General features: G+C 41.9%; 1 protein-coding gene across 3 annotated transcripts in view; it reads left to right on the forward strand.

Annotated features, from left to right (window-relative positions):
- The first annotated feature begins 4,749 nt into the window (after window positions 1–4,749).
- The window catches only part of LOC113450679 (uncharacterized), a 16,423-nt gene continuing 896 nt past the window's right edge, over window positions 4,750–20,276 (forward strand). The window contains exons 1-6 of one of the 3 annotated variants that reach the window (XM_087915769.1): window positions 4,750–5,117; window positions 11,008–11,330; window positions 13,354–13,665; window positions 18,426–18,740; window positions 18,867–18,971; window positions 19,960–20,051. In XM_087915769.1, coding sequence (XP_087771895.1) covers window positions 11,174–11,330; window positions 13,354–13,665; window positions 18,426–18,740; window positions 18,867–18,971; window positions 19,960–20,021 — 951 coding nt within the window. In that variant the 5' untranslated portion in view covers window positions 4,750–5,117; window positions 11,008–11,173 and the 3' untranslated portion in view covers window positions 20,022–20,051. Of the gene's footprint in view, window positions 5,118–7,982; window positions 8,023–11,007; window positions 11,331–13,353; window positions 13,666–18,425; window positions 18,741–18,866; window positions 18,972–19,953; window positions 20,052–20,276 lie in introns of those variants that run through there. The other 2 variants (XM_087915767.1, XM_087915768.1) reach the window with 2 other exon arrangements.

Consider the following 20,276-nt stretch of genomic DNA (forward strand, 5'->3'; position numbering starts at 1 on the left):
CGGGGCCAAGCTGTTCCATTGGCAGAACACCCAATGTTGACACACAAGGGAAGAGAAGAAATTTCTTGTTTGTAAAACTGGTTAAAAGTTTATTGATATGTGTGTGTGTGTGTGTGTGTGTGTGTGTGTGTATTATTTTAATGGTGTTTATATAACACCATCACGGAACAACTTCACATCAGATAGCAGTCCTGGATTAAGAAAAATGACCCCTAGTTAATATTTTAAAAGAAAAGGATAGACAAACAAATCTATCAAATCCACAAAGAAGAGGTACTCTTGCTTGCTTGACAAAACCCCTGAAGGCAGGACAAGAAGATGGAAACTAACTGGACTGTAACTTTTCTGAAATGGGATAGGGTCTCTTGCTTGAGCAGGGGGTTGGACTAGAAGACCTCCAAAGTCCCTTCCAGCTCTCTTCTGATTGATTGAAGGAGAAAAGCAAACTGGAATTAAGGAGGAATTTCTTGACAGTGACAACAATTAACCAGTGGAACAGCTTGCCACCAGAAGTTGTGGGTGCTCCAACACTGGAGGTTTTTAAGAAGAGGCTGGACAGCCATTTATCTGAAATAGCATAGGGGTCTCCTGCTTGAGGGGCTGGACTAGAAGACCTCCAAGGTCCCTTCCAGCTCTGTTCATCTATTACTGCTATTAACCAGTGGAATGACTTGCCTCTCTTGTGGTTGCTTCACCACTGGAGGCCTTCAAGGATGGCCCCTTTATCAGGGGTGCGATTCAATTTTTTAAAGAACCGGTTCTGTGGGCGTGGCTTAGGTGGTGGGCGTGGCTTGGCGGTCATGTGACTGGGTGGATGTGGCTTAGTGGTCATATTATTGGCTGGGCATGGCCAACTCAATATCACTCACATTCAAGCACACATCTCCTCACCTGGCCTCTCATGACTGTGGGGATGTTGCAACAGTCGTAAGTGTGAAAAATGGTCATAAGTCACTTTTTTCAGTGCCATTGTAACTTTGAACGGTCATTCCACACATCAAAATACCAGCAAAGGAGGGAAAAATAACTCCAGAGAAGTTCCTGAGACAGGAATTCCAGTCCTGCCAAGAATGTAATAAGGGTTAATGGAGAGGCAGTTTCTGTAAGCAACACCAGAATGTTTCCTTCCTGCCTCCCTTACAGGATTAGCCCAGTAATTTCTTCTAACATCCGGTTCTCCGAACTGCTTAGAATGTTAACAACCGGTTCTAGCGAATAGGTGCGAATGGGTAGAATCCCACCCCTGTCCTTTATCTGAAATGGTGCAGGGTCTCTTGCTTGAGAGGCTGGACTAGAAGATTTCCAAGATCTCTTCAAGCTCTTTTATTCAATACATTTATTCTAAGTCTTATGACCATTTTTCACACTTACGACTTTTGCAGCATCCCATGGTCACGTGATTTGCAGTCAGAAGCTTGAACTACTGACTTACATTTATGATGGTTGCTGCATTGTCCGGGGTCAAGTGCTCCCCCTTTGCAACCCTTCAACCAGCCAAGTCAATGAGAGAAACTAGATTCGCTTAACGACTGTGCGAAGAATTTAACAACTGCTGTGATTCGCTTAACAAATGTGGCGAGAAAAGTCGCAAAGTGGGGCAAACCCTCACTTAACCAATGTCTCACTTAGCAACTTGAATGTTGTGACCTTGGCTGTGGCCGTTAAGTTGAGGACTAGCTGTACTATATGGGCACGTTTGGGCCAGTGTCAAAGTAAATAGTGGAACCAAGCCAAAAATAGAAATTAGATTTAATTTAATGGTGTGGAATACATTGAACAGAGTTAGCATAATTCACTGTCCTTGCACGGTATTTTAAATAGTTGAATTGGGAAGAAGCTAGATGGCAGCACATACCGCTAATTTTAATTATCTTGAAAGGATAAGCTGAACCAGAGTTTATGTTGTTTATCTCTGGAAAAAGAGATATTTGGTAAATCACAAGGGCTCAAGTTGAACCCAAAGGAGAGTTTATCCTTTCGTTTATTCTCCTATCCGTTTCAAGATCACAGCTGCCGCAAACAGAGACACCCAAAGCTTTCCAGACGGTGCGCTTGTGTTGCAGGTGCTTCATCACTGGAGGTTCTCAAAAACAGACTGGACAACCATTCGTCTGGAGGTGGTGTATAAGGACTCCTGCCTTGAGCAGGGGTTGGACTAGAAGACCTTGGAGGTTTTTTCCAGCTCCACGATTCTATGATTTAATAGAGGAAAGAGCCAATTCACTTCGCTGAGTCCTACAATGCTGAAATGGGAAGATTATCTAGCGCAGCCTTCTAGTAGCTGCAGGAAAATCAATCCAAGCGTTCATGAGAAGTGATTCTCCAGCCTCCTCCTCCTCCTCCTCCTCCTCCTCCACATACCCCACTCCCTTCCAGCCCTGAAGATGTTCCCTAGTCTGGTTTTGAAACATCTGCAAGAAAACAACTAACACCAGGACCCCACAGTCTTCTTCTTCTTCTTCTTCTTCTTCTTCTTCTTCTTCTTCTTCTTCTTCTTCTTCTTCTTCTTCTTCTTCTTCTTCTTCTTCTTCTTCTTCTTCTTCTTCTTCTTCTTCTTCTTCTCCTTCTTTCTCCTCCTCCTCCTCCTCCTCCTCCTCCTCCTCCTCCTCCTCCTCCTCCTCCTCCTCCTCCTCCTCCTCTTCTTCTTCTTCTTCTTCTTCTTCTTCTTCTTCTTCTTCTTCTTCTTCTTCTTCTTCTTCTTCTTCTTCTTCTTCTTCTTCTTCTTCTTCTTCTTCTTCTTCTTCTTCTTCTTCTTCTTCTTCTTCTTCTTCTTCTTCTTCTTCTCCTTCTCCTTCTCCTTCTCCTTCTCCTTCTCCTTCTTCCACCTGCTTAGACATTTCCAGATTAAAGAATGACCAGTTTGCTAATGGTCAACATGATGAGAAGCACCAAGGATCCTGGTAGCTAATTTTGAAGATGCTGGGTGGATATCAGCCAGGCAAACAAGTGTAGGTTAGTCTCTTCTATTGTGTTCCCTTATGGTTAACAGAATAACAGAGTTGGAAGGGACCTTGGAGGTTTTCTAGTCCACCTTTCGAATGGTGTGGGAGTATGAATGGATTTCCAGAGGGATTGCAGACTACAGGAACTATTTGCACCACTCGGGTATTTTTTTTAGTATTTAGTATTTTTTTTTTAGCATTTATTTGATTTGTCAATTGCTTACAAGATACAGGTATAAGAATAAATATAGTTTTGAATATATGAGATAGTTACTTATAAGAAAAATAAAAACAACAGGACGGGGACAGTAGGCGCATTGGTGCGCTTATGCACGCCCCCTACAGGCCTCTTAGGAAGGGGGTGAGGTCAATAGTGGACAGTCTAAGGTTAAAGTTTTTGGGGTTTGGGGAAGAAACCACAGAGTCAGGTAGAGGATTCCAGACATTGACCACTCGGTTGTTGAAGTCGTATTTCCTGCCATCAAGTTTGGTGTGGTTAACCTTGAGTTTGTATCTATTGTGTGCTCTTGTGTTGTTATGGTTGAAGCTGAAGTATTCATTGACAGGTAGGACATTGCAATGTATGATTTTATATACTATACTTAGATCGGACCGAAGGGGGCGTAGTTCTAGATTTTCTAGGTCTAGAATTTCAAGTCTGGTGGCATAAGGTCTTCTGCAACGAGTAGAGGAGTCGAGAACTCTTCCTGTGAAATATTTCTGGACTTTCTCAACTGTGTTAATATCAGATACGTAATGTGGGTTCCAGACTGATGAGCTGTATTCGTGTATTGGTCTAGCAAATGTTTTGTATGCTCTAGTTAGTAGTGTGATGTTACCAGAGGAGAAGCTACGTAAGATTAAGTTAACAACTCTTAATGCCTTTTTGGCTATGTAGTTACAGTGGGCTCTAGCACTTAGATCATTAGAGATGAGTACTCCAAGGTCCTTGACAGAGCTTGGATCATCAACAAGGTCTTGACTATTTAGCTTGTATTTTATTTTCTGATTTTTTTCTGCCAATATGTAAGGCAGAGCATGTATTTGTTGAGATTTGAAGTTGCCATTTGATTGACCATTCTGATACATAGTCAAGGTCTTTTTGGAGGGTAGAAGTATTGTCTGTGGTGTTGAATAGCTTTACATCATCAGCGAAGAGAACGCAGTTGCTCTTAATATGATCTTAATGTGAACCTGAGGACACAGATAAACCTCCAGGTAGCCTCAATGGCCCTCTAAAAGGATGCAAATGACCAGCTATCTGCAAGGAGTGTGAATCCTTCCGTCCCCCACCATCCAATCAGAGTTGAAGAAGCTTCTTGGATGAGAAGTGAAATGTCTTCAAAAGAAAAACTAGAAAATCCAGTTGCCTGTTGAAAAAAAAGCATCTTTGGGTCACAGGAGAAAGCAATTATGTTTGGAAGGGTTAGCATAAAAGGGAAACCAGGCCACCAGAAACTACGCTAACACCATACAGAGCATTGAAATGTGGAGAAATCTGGGAATCTGCAAGAATCGGACTCGACTGAACGGTTAACACCATCAACCAACACCATTGATTGGTGGAACTGGGAGTTGAAGGTTGTAGGAGCTCCTGGTTTGGAGGTGGAGGGTTGCTTTCTTTTTGAGCTGATGAGAATCTTTGAAGCTGAGAATAAAAGAAGCGGTCTCTTTTTTGTCAAATCTGGACCAATGGTATTGTCTCTGGCTCTTCTTAGGCTCCGTGGTTGCACAGAAGACTTGACAATGGCACATCTAGGACTGGGGGCGGCGAGATGCTCTTGTGAGATAGCCAAAAAAGGGTTGCTGTGGTCAGGAAGGCTTCAAAGGAAAGCAATGAGCTGAGTTGCCCTCGCTGGGCCTGCTCCGTGAAGAGGAGGCTGGTAGAGAGGTGTCAATGACATATTTCCTTTCCTGCTGATTGTCGAGGAGACGGTGTTTACAGGCCCAGGTTTTCATCCTTGGCTCAGACAGCAGTGCGGTGGCAAGCGCTGAGAAGATCCCAGCTGTGCATAATGGACCATCGGGTGGAGCATGGAAGCCACCCCTGGGAGGATGGGTTGAAAGTGTCTCTCTTCTCTTGGGCTTCTCTCGTTCCCCTCACCAACTTCGTGGCTCTTTTCTTGATTATTCCAATTTCTCTCTGGATCGTCCCCTGTGAATCCACTGCCCAAGGTAAACTTCATTTTTTTTTTTTCGCTTCTCCGTTTTCCGTTTTTCTGAGATAAAAATGGGAGGAAGGATCCGGAAGTAAAGATTTTTGGAATCTTACTTCTGGAAGTAAAGAGATAGAAGGGAAGAAATCCTCGCCTTTATGGAGTGTGTGGTTAATATCAGAAGAATAGATAAAGGAGAGACCAAAGGGGCATGAACGGGAAACTCTTCCCATTGTCCCTTTTCTCAGTTGTGAAAAGTGATCCTATGTTTTGTTTCTGTAAAATCCCTGTCCAGGACTCAGATAGATTTGCTCATTTTGCTCCTGTCAAGTGGCAAAGACTCAAAGAGAAAATTTCTTAATAATGAGATTTAACTTCTTAGAAATGCTTTTTTCCCCCCTCAAAGGGACTCTTTTCTTCTTCTCACTTCCTTTTCTGAAATTTTAGAAATTTTAAATTTTCTTCCCCGTGACAGCCCTTCAAATATTGGAAGATGCTATCATATCTCTCCTAGATCTTCTTCTTTTTTTTTAGACTAGCAAACTTAATCTCTTCAATTGTTTATTGTACGGTTTAGCCCCCATTCCCCTAATTATCTTTGCTGCTCTTCTCTGCACTCTTTTTAGAGTCTCAGCATCTTTTTTGTATCATAGTGACCAAAACTGGACTCAGTATTCTAGGCTGCATTAACAGAGGGATAGAATCAAGATCACGTTAAGTGTTAATACCACTTTTTAAGGCGATCAAATGTAGCGTTCGGTCGCCGTGATGTAAAAAGGATGTTGAGACTCTCAGAAGGGTGCAGAGAAGAGCAACAAAGATGATTAGGGGACTGGAGGCTGAAACATATGAAGAACGGTTGCTGGAATTGGGTATGTCTGGTTTAATGAAAAGAAGGACTAGGGAAGACATGATAGCAGTGTTCCAGTATCTCAGGGGCTGCCACAAAGAAGAGGGAGTCAAGCTATTCTCCAAAGCACCTGAAGGAAGGACGAGAAGCTAATCAAGAAACTAATCTAGGAGAGGAGAAACCTAGAACTAAGAAGAAATTTAGAATAATTAATCAGTGGAACAAATTATCTCCAGAAGTTGTGAATGCTCCAACATTGGAAGAGATTGGACAATCATTTGTCTGAAATGGTATACGGTTTCCTACCTAACCAGGAGGTTGGACTAGAAGACCTCCAAGGTCCCTTTCAGTTCTATTCTGATTGACATCAGTTTTGTAAGGTCATATCAATTGTCTGAGTGGAGGAAGGAATGTTAGACACACAATTTCCCCAGCAAACTACAGCTTCTCTTCTCTTCTCTTCTCTTCTCTTCTCTTCTCTTCTCTTCTCTTCTCTTCTCTTCTCTTCTCTTCTCTTCTCTTCTCTTCTCTCCTCTCCTCTCCTCTCCTCTCAGGATAGCCAGATAGTACAGAATTCAGGTGTGGCCTCACCAGGGCCGTATAAAGCGATACAATTACTTCTGGTGATCTTGAAACTACCTTTCTGTTGATGCAACCTAAAACTGCATTGGACGTTTTGGCAGCTACAGAATGCTGTTGGCTCATACTTAAGTGGCTATCCACCAAGGCACCTAGATCCACCTCACGGTTCCTGCTTTTGAGCCAGGCACCACCTATTCTGTACCTATGTATTTGGTTTTTTTCTAAGTCAACATGTTATACAAATGAACATTTTGCTTCTGGATCTTCGCCTGAAAATTCTTGACCATAGATTCAGAACATTGAAAGATGTTCACTTTCTTTGTTCCAGTCATGGGCCCACACTGCAAAGTTCTTCTTTTGCAGTGACAAAGCCACAATCGCCAACTTACGCTAGCGTTTCCTGTGTCTTCACCGTTTGTGGTCAGAACTCTTTCGCTTCATGTGACAAGTGTGAACGTAGAACGATTGTAAAAATGGCTCTATTGAACAAATACATCAAGGATTCAAAAACCCTTTAATAAAAAAATTAACAGGCCAGTCCAGAGACTTGAATCTGCAGACAGAAGGACCTCTCTTATCCTGAATTTAGGTAGAGGGTTCCTGTTTGTCATCAATATGATCGAGGTCTCCTTGAGATCAAATAGATGTTACAGAATCCCAGCTATCATGAGCCCTGTCCAGTATGGGATGATGGGAATTGTAGTCCCGGGATACATGCAGAAAGACATATTGAGTCCATCTTTAGCTCTCGATAGGTATGCATTGACTTGTCTGGATCTTTGTTAAAGAATTGTTCATCGTAGATGGTAGAGATGTAGAGAATAATTCTCTAGATGTCAGATACACACACAACCCTCGATTTAATGAGAGAGGGGAGACTAAAAGGCTGGAGATTGAGGGGAGGGGGGGGGTAAAAAGGTTAGATTTGACAAGGAAGGAAGGGAAAAAGTGAAGGGAAGTTATAAAGGCTTAAAACAAGATGCTAATAAACAGGTTTTTTTCAGAGATAAAGGGTAAAACATAATCTAAAAAGAGATTCTGCAAAAGGGCCTATGGTTTTTACAGAATTGTGAGAAGATATGCTAGCCTGTGAAGAAAATAACTTGTATACGTTTCTCATCTATCAGGGGCTGGATGGGGAGCAATGGGTTGAAACTAAACACTTGGTAAGACCGAATAGCTGTGAGGTTCTTTGGCCCAGGGAGAATCGCCACCTTAAAATCTTCATAAGATGGTTTTCAGGTGGCATCTTCTGCCAGCAAGACTTTCCAAAATGTTTAAAAATATATCTCCAAATTGTTGGAAGTGCAAAGATGTATCAGGCACATTTTTTTTCACATGTGGTGGACTTGCAAAGCTGCAAAAAAAAAAAAAATATTGCAGACTGATTCAAACATGGATGGAACAAATGGTGGGAAAATGTATTCCATTTAAACCTGAATTTTTTTTTCTCCTAGGAATAATATCAGAAAAAATATAAGAAGGAAATAAGGTATCTAATAGTACATGTATTGATGATGGCTAGAAAAATATATGCACAATACCGGAAAAATGAAATCATACCTCCAGAAACAGATAATAAGAAAAATTATGACACGGGCATCTAGGATAGGTTAACTTTAGAATTAAAAGACTTAAAGGAGAATCTAAATACTATAAAACATGGAATAAATTTTATCAATAGTTATACAGGAGAAGACAAGGTCGAAACATTAGCAGTTATGATTACATTACTTAGTAAATAATATATCAGATAAGGAGATTATAAATGATGAAGTAAAATGTATATATGTATAACAAGGCTAAGTTGGATGTACTGTGTTGTGTTCTCATAATTAAAATTAAAAAATAAATAAATAAAAAAAGAATGGCTACCTTTGGTCTTGGATGTGGTGGCGCTGCCCCAAACAGACCCTGTGCGTAATCTGAGGTTTCTCCTGAACTCGCGACTTCTGGTGGCGATTGTGGCCAGGAGGGCCTTTGCGCAACTGCGGGTTGTGTGCCAGTTACACCCTTTCCTGGACCGACAATCCCTACTCACGGTCACTCATGCCCATGTCACTTTCCGTCTTGACTATTGCAATGCGCTCTACATGGTGCCGCCCTTGAAGAGCATCTGGAAGCTCCTGTTGGTGCAAAATGCAGCGGCCTGCGTGGTTTTGCGCGGACCCCGGGGTGTGCACATGTTTCGCCTCTCCTGCGTTGGTTGCTGGTTTGCTTCCAGGTGCAATTCAAGGTGCTGGTTGTCACTTTTAAAGCCCTTCATGGCTTGAGACCAGGTGATCTGAGGAAAATCGCTTGCCAGTTACATCTATCTGACCCATCAGACGCAGGGAATGCTACGGGTCCCATCCCCGAGGGAGATACACCTGGTGGCACCCAGAAGAAGGGCCTTCTCCATGGTGGCTCCCTCTCTCTGGAACATCCCCCAGAGATTAGAATGGCCCCTATTCGAACACTTTTCTGGAAGGCACTGAAGACCTGGCACTGCCAGCGGGCCCGGGGAACGCAGAACAGGATGGAGCCCACTAAATGCCTCGTGGGGGGATATGATTATTTTAATAGTTTTATTATGTTTTACATGTTTTTATATTTTTGTAAACCTCCTTGAGTCGACAATATAAATCTCCTAAACAAAAAAAAACCCCGAACAAATCTTATGAGCTAGGCTAAAGGTTGAGAATTGTATGTAGGAACTAGGGCTCGAGGCCTCTGCTATGCTAGAAATTGGTCTTAAGCCAGAATTTACTGGTATAATTACTCTAGAGAAGACCCTTAGGAACTAAGACCATAAAAGGTAATTCGTAAATAAGGGCAGCGGGAGATAGAATTAAAGTACTGGGAGATGTAATCGGGGGTGGAGATAAAGTATTATTATTATTATTGTTGTTGTTGTTGTTGTTATTATCATTATTATCATTATTAACACGCTCTGATGCTAAGAAGTTCTACTCCCCCTCCCCACCCGAAAAGGAATCTGTTCCAAATGCAAAACACAAAACAGAGGAGAAGAGTTTCACTTTCAGTCTTAATTTCACAGCACCAAGCAGCTTTAGGACAGAACAATTGAGCTAAGCCGCGCCCAGGCTCCTTGCTGTCTCCTTCTTGCTCACACAGCAGATACTGTTTCAGTTTCCAAACAGATCTCAACTCTCACACACTGACAGGATGCTAGCCAGATGAATACCGATGGATGCTGGTAGGCAGAGGCAGAATTTTTTTCCTCCTTATTTTCCTCCCCCAAAACTAAGCCCGACCACACAGTTTCTTAATGAAGCAAGGGTATCCAGCTAATAGAGAATATAAGCCAATCATGTTGATGATTTAAGGTGTACCCATTATACCTGTGTGTGTGGGGGGGGGGCACCCTCTTTGAAAAGTAGTAAATAAAATCACCATTGCTTTCTCTTGGAAGTTTTGGTTGGTGATTGTTTATTTCAAAACTAGATGACGAATCCCACATGACCATAATGGAGTGTGCTGTCGGCAGGGGTGGGATTCAATTATTTTAACAACCGGTTCTGTGGGCATGGCTTAGGTGGTGGGCGTGGCTTGGTGGTCATGTGACTGGGTGGATGTGGCTTGGTGGTCATGTTATTGGCTGGGTGTGGCCAACTCAATATCAGTCACATCGAGGCACACATCTCCTTGCCTGGCCTCTCATGACTGTGGGGATGTTGCAACAGTCATAAGTGTGAAAAATGGTCATAAGTCACTTTTTTCAGTGCCATTGAAACTTTGAATGATCACTTCACACAAAGTACCAGCAAAGGAGTAGAAAATAAAAAACTCCAGAGAAGTTCCTGAGATAGGAAGTCTAGTCCTGCCAAGAATGTAATAGGGGTTAATGGAGAGGCAGTTTCTGTAAGCAACACCAGAATGTTTCCTTCCTGCCTTCCTTACAGGATTAGGTCAGTAAGTTCTTCTAACAAACGGTTCTCCGAACTGCTTAGAATGTTCACAACCGGTTCTAGCGAATAGGTGCGAACTGGTAGAATCTCACCCCTGGCTGTCGGGACTTTGAATCTGGGATGTAAGTTGCTTTTTTGAGGACTGTCATAACCTTGAACATTTATTAAACAACTGGCCACTAGTCAAAGACTACCTGTAAAGATTTTGATTTGAGAAGAGATAATTTGGTTAGTGCTGTGGTGGCCTAGAGGTGGAGTTCGATCCTCACAATCAGGAGGCTGATATTTCTCTCTCTGGGCATGATGAAAATATATCTGCTGAACAAAACTCCACATTGTTGACAGGAAGGGCATCCGGCCAGTAAACACTCTGCTAGCTCCATTCAGTTGCCCAGACTCCACCCCGCAAGGGATTATGGGGTTGTTAAATGAAGATGATGATGAAGAGATAATTTGGTTGTTTCTGTCAACTTCTAGGGTTTCTCTTGGATTCTTGCAACACAATTTTGCGTATAAGCTTGCGTGGATTTTTATGGGATTCTTTTCAAATTTCCTTTGTTTCTCAGATTTTCAGAGGTCTACTTGGAATTATCGCCCAGCAGCTCCCACTCTGTCCTGGTCCCCTTCTCACCAAATTCTCGTAAAAGGAGAAAATGTCGAATTAAAATGTTCCCCACCAAAAGGGCAGAACGGAGAGAATTACATCTTCAATCACATGAATGAAAAGAATGAATGGAAGAAATATCCAGAACAGATCGGAAATACCCTGCTGATTCCTGCATTGCGAATGGCTCCCAAGGCAACGTTTTCTTGTTTTTACATGGGGACAAACAGGGGAGACAGAAGATCTCTGTCTCAAAGAGTAATTGGGGTGAATTCACTGTCATTGGTAAGGAACTTTCTTCTACTTTAAAAAGCATTCACATCAGGGTTTCTCCATTTTAACGACTTTAAGCTGTGTCGACTTCAATTCCCAGAATAGGGATTTTGTGATTTAAGGCAGTGGCCCCCAACCTTTTTGGTGCCACGGCCCGATACTGGCATCACAAAATGATCCGTGGCCCGGTACCGGCATCAGCACGCATGACAAGGCAAGGCGAGCCGAGCAACCGGCCAGCCAGCAAGCCGTCCCCCGCTTCTCCCTGCCACCTTCAACTCATCCTTTGTACCTTTGTCGATGGGCTTCGCTTTGGGACGGTCGCTCGGCTTGCCTTGCCTTGGGTGCTGAAAGAATCCTCGCGCCTTAGTTTCGTTCAAAGCCCCCCCCCCCCTTTGATGAAACTAAGGCATGAGGATTATTTCAGCACCCAAACGCCGCTTTCCAACCAGAAAAGTTCACCCGGAAGCACTTTCTTGTTAAAAAAGATGGCGGAGCCCAGCAAACTGGCGGCCCGGTAGGAAATGTTCCATGGACCGGTACCGGTCCGCGGCCCAGTGGTTGGGGACTCCTGATTTAAGGTCCACAAATTTTGTTTGTCAAGGTTAAGAAATACTGTTCACATTGTTAGAAAGATGCCTAAGGGATTCCCACAACACGAATTGTTTCAAGGAGACTCAATACTTGTGCTCATTAAATTAAAATAATAATAATAATAATAATAATAATTGTTCATGAAATAAAAAAGGGACTGTAAAAGATGTTCAATCAGACCAATTTGTTTTATGCCAGAAAGCTGAAGGAAATGTGATACAGATGGTCCTCGACTTACAACCACAACTGAGCCCCAAATTTCTGTTGTTCAGTGAGCATTTAAGTGAGTTTTGCCTCATTTTACGACATTTCTTGCCCCAGTTGTTAAGTGAATCACTGCAATTGACAAGTTAGTTACCCGGTGGTTGAGTCAATCTCGCTTCCCCACTGATTTCGCTTGGCAGAAGTTCGCAAAAGAGGATCACAGCTCCCTGGCATGCGGCAATCCTCAAAAATACCAGTATAAATACGAAGGGCATCGGTCAGGACCCTGACAACGAGTCAGTCGCCAAGTACCTGAATTTTGATCATGGGAACGCTGCCAAGGTTGTAACTGTGAGTCACTTTTTTCAGTGCTGTTGTAACTTTGAACGGTCACTAAACGAACTGTTATAAGTCGAGCACTGCCTGTTTTGCAGACTTTCACTATGTTTGGCAGGGAGTTTTTGGTGCTTCTTTACCAAGATTCTGCCCCCTTAGACTGTCGCTGGGGAGTGAAAGTACATCGGCGAGATTTCAGGAATATTTCTGCCCCGCTATTCAAGGCTGTGAAGCTACCCAGGTTATATTTCCTCAACCTCCCTATTCCAAGGAGTATTTTCTGAGGAAAGAGAACCTGTCAAAAACCTCCTTTCTGTGTGAAGGAAAGGCCAACTGAGAACTCTAGAGCAATTAGATGAGTTGGTGGGTGCCAGTCAAGATAATCCTGGGACCACCTGAAGGACATTTGATTATAATTACCTTTATTGTCAGAGTACAACACGTATATAACGAGATTCCCTTCGTGCACACACACCCCAACACAACTCACAGTGAGGACAGAAGTCCCTAACCCAGTGAATCCTACTAACGAACACACAATCTTATTACAGCATGTGAACTTATTGCACAACGCGCCGGCCCTGCAAGTCTATCATTCTATGTTGACATGAAGTTATTTTCCATTCAGGAGTCTGACAGCCCACAGGTAGAAACTGTTCTTCAGACTGTTGATGCGGCTGGCTATGCTTCTCGATCTCCTACCCGATGGTAGGAGAGTGAAGAAGTGCTGACCAGGCTGTGATTCGTCCCTGAGGATTTTCCTCACTCTTCTAAGGCAGCGAGCCCTAACGAGGTCATCTAGTGGTATCAGGGAACAGCCCACAATGTTTTGTGCTGTGCTCACCACCCTCTGTATAATGTCTGTAATAATCACCCTTTTCCCCCCTCTGGGTCTATCTAGAACCTCCACCGGCTCCCAGCCTTTCTCCAGATCCTCCAGGATCCCTGTATCTGGTTGGGGAGAACGTTGTCCTCTGGTGCTCACTTCCCAGCACCACCCTTCGAGGCCGGATACACTACCAGTTTGTCCACCTAAGGGAAAACAAGGAGGAGCCCTCTAAAAAGGATTTGGGTTGGCATGAAGGTGACAGCTCCATGGTCCTCACAGCCACAAGAGAGGATTCTGGATCATATAAGTGCCGGTACCTAGAAGAGAAATCTGTGAGAACCTTCCCTTCCGAGTGGAGCCGCCTGGTCCCAATTGCGGTGAGAGGTGTGCATTTTTTCTCTCTTCATTTTGAAAACGTGGATTTCTATAACTGGGGCTTTATTTATTTAGAGCTTGCATAGGAACGTTTTTTTTTTCCTGAGGTAATCACAAAAAAAGTCGCCACCCTGAAGCAAGGATTTACACTTAGGCAGGAAAAATCAAAGATATAATTAAAAATTAGATAAGACCAGGCTCAAAAACAGGAACTGTGAGATGGACCTTGGAGTCCTAGTGGAGGAATATTTAAACATGAGCCAGCCAAGAAAGCGAATGCAATCCTTGGTTTTATAAACAAAGGCATAGAATCCACGTGAAGTATCAGTAATGCTTTATAAAGCCTTATAAAACCAATGCTTTATAAAACCAATAAGACATCTTATTTGAAGACAGTAATTCCAAATTATCACATTTCCACATGAACACAATTTAATATATATATTGACCTTATCTGTTCAACTTCATATCTTATCCCAACTTCTCTTTATTACTCCCTTTTCTTCTATTTATTCAAATTATATTTCTTTTACTTTAGATTGTATAGATTTTTTATATCCATCTGTCTTACTTACAATTTCATTATTCTCTTCCAACATTCTTCTTACATTCTTCTAAAATTTTATTAATTCAAACGTAGACGTACAAAACACAAAACATAAATACCTAAAACTTCTTTTAAAAAAATATTTTTATATCTTTTGTCCATTTCTCCATTTACATCTGTCTCATTTCCAATTTAAGAAAGAATAGTTTCCCCTGGAATCACTAATCGGAGTATGATGCCTTTCTATCATTCTCCTAAGTTAAAATTTAAAATAACACCTAAATCCCAATCAGATTCTGCTTAGTACATTCTACTATTTCAAAAACCAATACTACAATAATAAATCCATAACAATCAACACATTAATCCATTAAACTCTATATTTAAACTAATATTTTAAACATTCCCTTTAGTATTTTATTAAAACTTATTATCATTCATTATTAAACCTTTTAAAGTTATACCTTGATATTTAAAAAAAGCAAGATTAAATATATAAAACAGAATTAAGATGAGGCAAAAGTGGAGAGGAGTTATATAATAGATATAGAATGGTAAATAAGATGGGTAATGGTATATAAGAAAAGCGTGAATACAACCGAGTCCATACAAAAAGAGGTAATCTGGGGCCGTTACTTTCTAGAAGAAAGCTTTATGTCAGAGGGAAATATAAAGTTGATGACTGGATAGCAGATAAATCAGAAAGGAAATATGATTGAATAATGATTAAAGAGAAACAATGTGGAATTTGGTAAAGGGAATTTACGTGTTTATATGGAAATGGGATAAATTATAAGTATGTGATATAAAGCAATATGTTACCTGCCTTGTAAGGATCTACAATGGAAAGAGGTTTTATGTTTTTAATGTTTAATGATGTTTTGTCTTGTTTGTTTGTTTGTAAAATCAATAAAACTTGTTTAAAAAAAATATACCTAAAACTTCTTTTGGAAAGCGGCTTACCCCGGGTTACCTCTTTTTATGCAGACATAAATCAAACTCATACTCACTTAATATACTGTTTCATATCTTAATTAATATTCGTATTTTCTATATATTTTCTCTCCTCTATTCACTCTCATAATTCTATTATATTTATTTCATCTCATTTTAAATAATTATACTTGTATCTTTTGTCTGTTCTCTTCAATTATCTATTTATCTTTTCTTTCTAATACAATATTTCTCCTGTAATCACTGGTTGAAGTATGATAACTTTTTATCTTTCCCCTAAATTTGACACTTGAAATAATACATACTTTCCATACTGATTCTGCTTAGCACAAAGTACTACATTTTGAAATAGTGAAACAACAATAAAAAAGGGATTGAATTTATAGTATAATCAAAACAATATTCCATAGAGAAATAAACTCTTACTTTTAAACATTTTGTATATTCCCTTTAATACATTATTAACTCATAATATTTCAATTTTCTAACTCAATTTCAAGTTCTAATATCTACAATACAATCATATACTTTTGCAGAATCATATATTAAATTATAATTTACCCTTTGTCTCTGAAAAAAAACCTTTTTTAAAATATCTTGTTTTAAACCTTTATGGCTTCTCTTTCCTTTTTCCCTTCCTTTCTTATCAATTCTAGTCTTTTTTCCACCCCCATCTCTCAAATTCCACTTTTTTGATTTTCCCTCTCTGTAGTGTTTCTCTTTTCTGTTGCTTTCTGGCATTGTATCGATTTTTCATCTTATTTTCCCCTTTCTTGGTTGCTTTTTTTAGGTTCTGAATTCTGCATTTTCTTTCCCCCCTTATTCTTTTCAGCTATGATTTTTTGTCCATTAAATACTTCCTCTTGAATGTATTGTCCATTAAAGATGGCTTCTCCTTCTTCATCCCAATCCTCTTGTTCTTGTATTTCTTGGTAAGTAGAAATCGCCACTTCCAAAAAACGAAAGATAGATCCAAGAGAGTCCTTGCCTTCTTGTTTATCTTGTTGTAGCTTTTGAAATTCCATTTGTAATTCTTGCACAGATAATGCCATTTATTATTATTATTATTATTTTTAAGAGCAACCCAAATGTTTCTAGTCTTTCAAGAAATAGTTCCCCAAAAGTCACAAAGTCACAAAGCAATCCAAAACAAAGCAGGCTGTTTCATTAACACTTTCTTCTTCTTCTTCTTCTTCTTCTTCTTCTTCTTCTTCTTCTTCTTCTTCTTCTTCTTCTTCTTCTTCTTCTTCTTCTTCTTCTTCTTCTTCTTCTTCTTCTTCTTCTTCTCTTCTTCTTCTTCTTCTCTTCTTTCTCCTTCTCCTCTCCTTCTCCTCTCCTTCTCTTCTCCTCCTCCTCCTCCTCCTCCTCCTCCTCCTCCTCCTCCTCCTCCTCCTCCTCCTCCTCCTCCTCCTCCTCCTCTCTCCTCCTCCTTCTCTCTTCTTCTTCTTCTTCTTCTTCTTCTTCTTCTTCTTCTTCTTCTTCTTCTTCTTCTTCTTCTTCTTCTTCTTCTTCTTCTCTTCTCCTTCTCTTCTCCTTCTCCTTCTCCTCCTTTCCTCCTTCTCCACTTTCTTCTTCTTCTTCTTCTTCTTCTTCTTCTTCTTCTTCTCCCCCCTTTCTCCTGGGGTGAAATTCAATTAGACCGTTTCAAATCATTTTTTAGAAGCCTTATTGTCATTAATTTCTAATCTTATAAACTTCAAGCAGTCTTCTTCAATAAAGTCTTAGGATATTTTTTTTTACCTCTTCCTTCCCACTTATAGCAATAAACTTTTAATTTTTAATTCCAATGTTCCAAAATCTTTTATCCCCTTGGCTTTAATTTTTAGGTTTATTTACCTTCTTAGCCCAAGCAGGTTTTCCAGATTTCCATCAGCTACTTCCGTAGGGAAGGAGAGTGAAAAGAAATAATTTTCACTTTCACTTTCTTTTGCCGCTTACACAGTCTTTCTGGGAGCAATGTAGCAATAGAAAGGCAAATTCCAAGTTTTAAGGGCTCCTCTTTGTCCTGGCTCAGCCAAAGAAAAAACTTTCACTTTCTTCCTTCTGCACTTTCTTATCCAGCTGCAGATTTCTTTGTGGTGGCCATTGCTGACCGCCGCTCCACTGCCTTGGGAAAAGGGGGTTTTGCCGGATGGGGAGGGGGTCTGCAACACCCCCAAAACCCTGTCCGGATCCCCCCATCTTCAGCTGCCTCTATGGGGCAGCTATATCCCTCAAATCCACCTGGATCGGGGGCACCTCAGCAGCGAGCGCAGCAGGGATCGCGCGGAATTGCAAATCTCTGCTGCTGCTGAAGCCTTGCAAAACGGAAGCCGGGATTCAAATTTTGTAACAACTGGTTCTTTGGGTGTGGCTTAGGTGGTCATGTGACTGGGTGAATATGGGTTAGTGGTCATGTTATTGGCTGGGTGTGGCCAACTCAATATCACTTACATTGAGACACGCATCTCCTCGCCTGGCCTCTCACGACTGTGGGGATGCTGCAACAGTCGTAAGTGTGAAAAAGGGTCGTAAGTCACTTTTTTTAGTGCCATTGTAACTTTGAATGGTCACTCCACACAAGCAAAGTAGCAGCAAAGGAGGGGAAAAAATCTCCAGAGAAGTTCCTGAGACAGGAAGTCTAGTCCTGCCAAGAATGTAATAAGGGTTAACGGAGAGGCAGTTTCTGTAAGCAACACCAGAATGTTTCCTTCCTGCCTCCCTCACAGGATTAGGCCAGTAATTTCTTCTAATAACCAGTTCTCCAAACTGCTTAGAATGTTAACAACTGGTTCTAGCAATTAGTGCGAACTGGTAGAATCCCACCCCTGATTAAAGGTCTGGAGACAAAAACAAATGGAGAAGGGTTGCAGGAATTGGGCCTGGACAGTCTAGAGGAAATAAGGATTAGGGGGGACATGATAGCAGTCTTCCAGTATTTGAGAGGCTGACCAAAAGCAGAGGGGGTCCACCTATTGTGCAAAACACCTGAATGCAGGACAAAGAAGCCACGGATGGACACTAGTCAAGGAGCGAAGCAACCTGGAATTAAGGAGAAAATTCCTAACAACAAGGACAATTAACCACTGGGACAACTTGCCACCAGAAGTTGTGGGGACTTCATCATTGGAGGTTTTAAAGAAGAGACCGGATAGCCACCTATAGGTTCTCCTACTTGAGCAGGGGGTCGGACTAGAAGACCTCCAAGGTCCCTTCCAACTCTCTTCTGATGGATTGACAGTGGAGTCAAAGCAGCTCCAAGCTAATTCCCGTTTCTTCTCTTCTCCAGATCCTCTGCCTCCCCCAGTGCTGAAGTTACACCCTCCTTCAGGATCCCTGGGGATCCTGTCCATCCTGTGTTTGTCCAGCGAGGAAAATAATAATCCCAAAAGGTTCCATTTCTCCCTGGATGGTGTGGAGTTGACCTCCGGCAATGAAGAGCCTCTGGGGAACAGCCGAGATTCTGGGGTTTTCACTCTAAATACGTCAGTAGCTTTCCCGTATGCCAAAGACAACGAAAGCCGGCAATTTGCTTGCAGATATGAGGAAAACATGATGGGGCGCTGGATCATGTCTCCCTGGAGCCAGACAGTGGATTTCACAGGTGGGCCTTTTCCAGAGGTGGAATCATCTGCAGCCTAAATGCAGAAGGAAACACTTTGCAAAACTTGATTTAGCGAGATTTAAAGAAACCTCACAGAATGATACTTCTTCCCCCTTTGCTTTGTAGGTGTACCAGCCCCATTTGCCCTACCGGTGGGCTATGCACTGCTGGTTCTCCTTGCGCCCTTCCTGGCAGCCCCCCTGGTCTTCTGCTGGAGCAGGAAAAGGAATGGTAGGTTTGGCAGGCCCTGGATGCAAACCCTCAATCTCAAATCTTGTGGCTAGAGAAGAACCTTTGTGGCAGAAGTGGATGAAGTAAACCTCCAAGAGGTCCTGCTTCAAGACAGCGGAGGCTAGTCTGATAGGCATTGTTAGATCTGGGAGGATGGGTCGAAGAACGGAGACAAGACTCAGATAACAACAACAGCTCTTTATTAGTGACTTCAGATCTGAGTGAAATATCCCAGCTGCAGCAGCCCCTTATATAGGGCTGGCTGCGGCTAGGCAGCCAATGACGGCGATTTGAGTTTGCCGCGCTTGGCTGGGCCAATCGCGGCAGCCCGTTTACTAGCCAATCAGATCAGTCTGCGGTGACCAATCACGATCCGCTATTCGCGGGCCAATCAGAGTTGCAGGCTTTCGAGCCTGCTAGTCCGGAACAGGCATGGTGGCCCTTCTTAATATTAATATCAGATTAGAACTGGAAGGGGCCTTGTTGAGGTGTTCCCCGTTAGGAGAATGAGTGCACTCAGGGAAACACAGTGAAAAGGAAATGCAAAAAGAACAAACCAGGTTTCTGGCTCCAACTTTATGGCTGTTGGAGGAACCTCGGCCAATCACAATTACAGCATTCTCTTAAAGATACAACAGTATTAAATGACTATTCTGGTTTATATACTGCCAACCCAACTGTTAGGTAACTATCATTCCTAAAGACCTTGGAGGTATTCTCGTCCAAACCCTTGCTCAAACAGCAGATCCTATATTATTTCAGACAAGTGACTGTCCAATTTCTTCTTAAAAACCTCCAGTGATGAAGCACCCACAACTTCTGGTGGCGAGCTATTCCACTGGTTAATTGTTTTCATTGATAGGAAGCTGAACTTCAAGGTGCATCTATCTTTACTTCATTTGTAGTATGACGGAATAAATGATAGGAGGAACAACTCATGTTTGTTTATTCCCGTCTTCCTTGTTTTGCATGGATCTGGAAGCACCAGGATGCCAACGAAGATCTGATCCTAAAGAAGAGAAGGAGGAAGCCCGATCAAATGATCTCTGATCTGAGGATCTGGAGAGGGAGGATTTACAGGTAATCACTTCAAGGAATCTTCCATTTCTGGGCAGGACCATTTATGAAGGATTTGAGGAATCCTGGGCTGTTCCAGAGCCAAAGATCCAGCGCTGTCCGAAGATGTCTCTGTGGTCATGTGGCCAGCATGACTAAATGGCAAAGGCACATGGAGTTCGAACCGCTGAACTTCCAACCTTTCCGATCGATAAGCTCAGCATCTTAGCCCCTGAGCCACCGCACCTC

This window comes from Pseudonaja textilis, chromosome Z (genome assembly GCF_049901715.1).
Source record: "Pseudonaja textilis isolate UNSWEBS1 chromosome Z, rPseTex1.2, whole genome shotgun sequence".
NCBI classification, from domain to species: domain Eukaryota; kingdom Metazoa; phylum Chordata; class Lepidosauria; order Squamata; family Elapidae; genus Pseudonaja; species Pseudonaja textilis.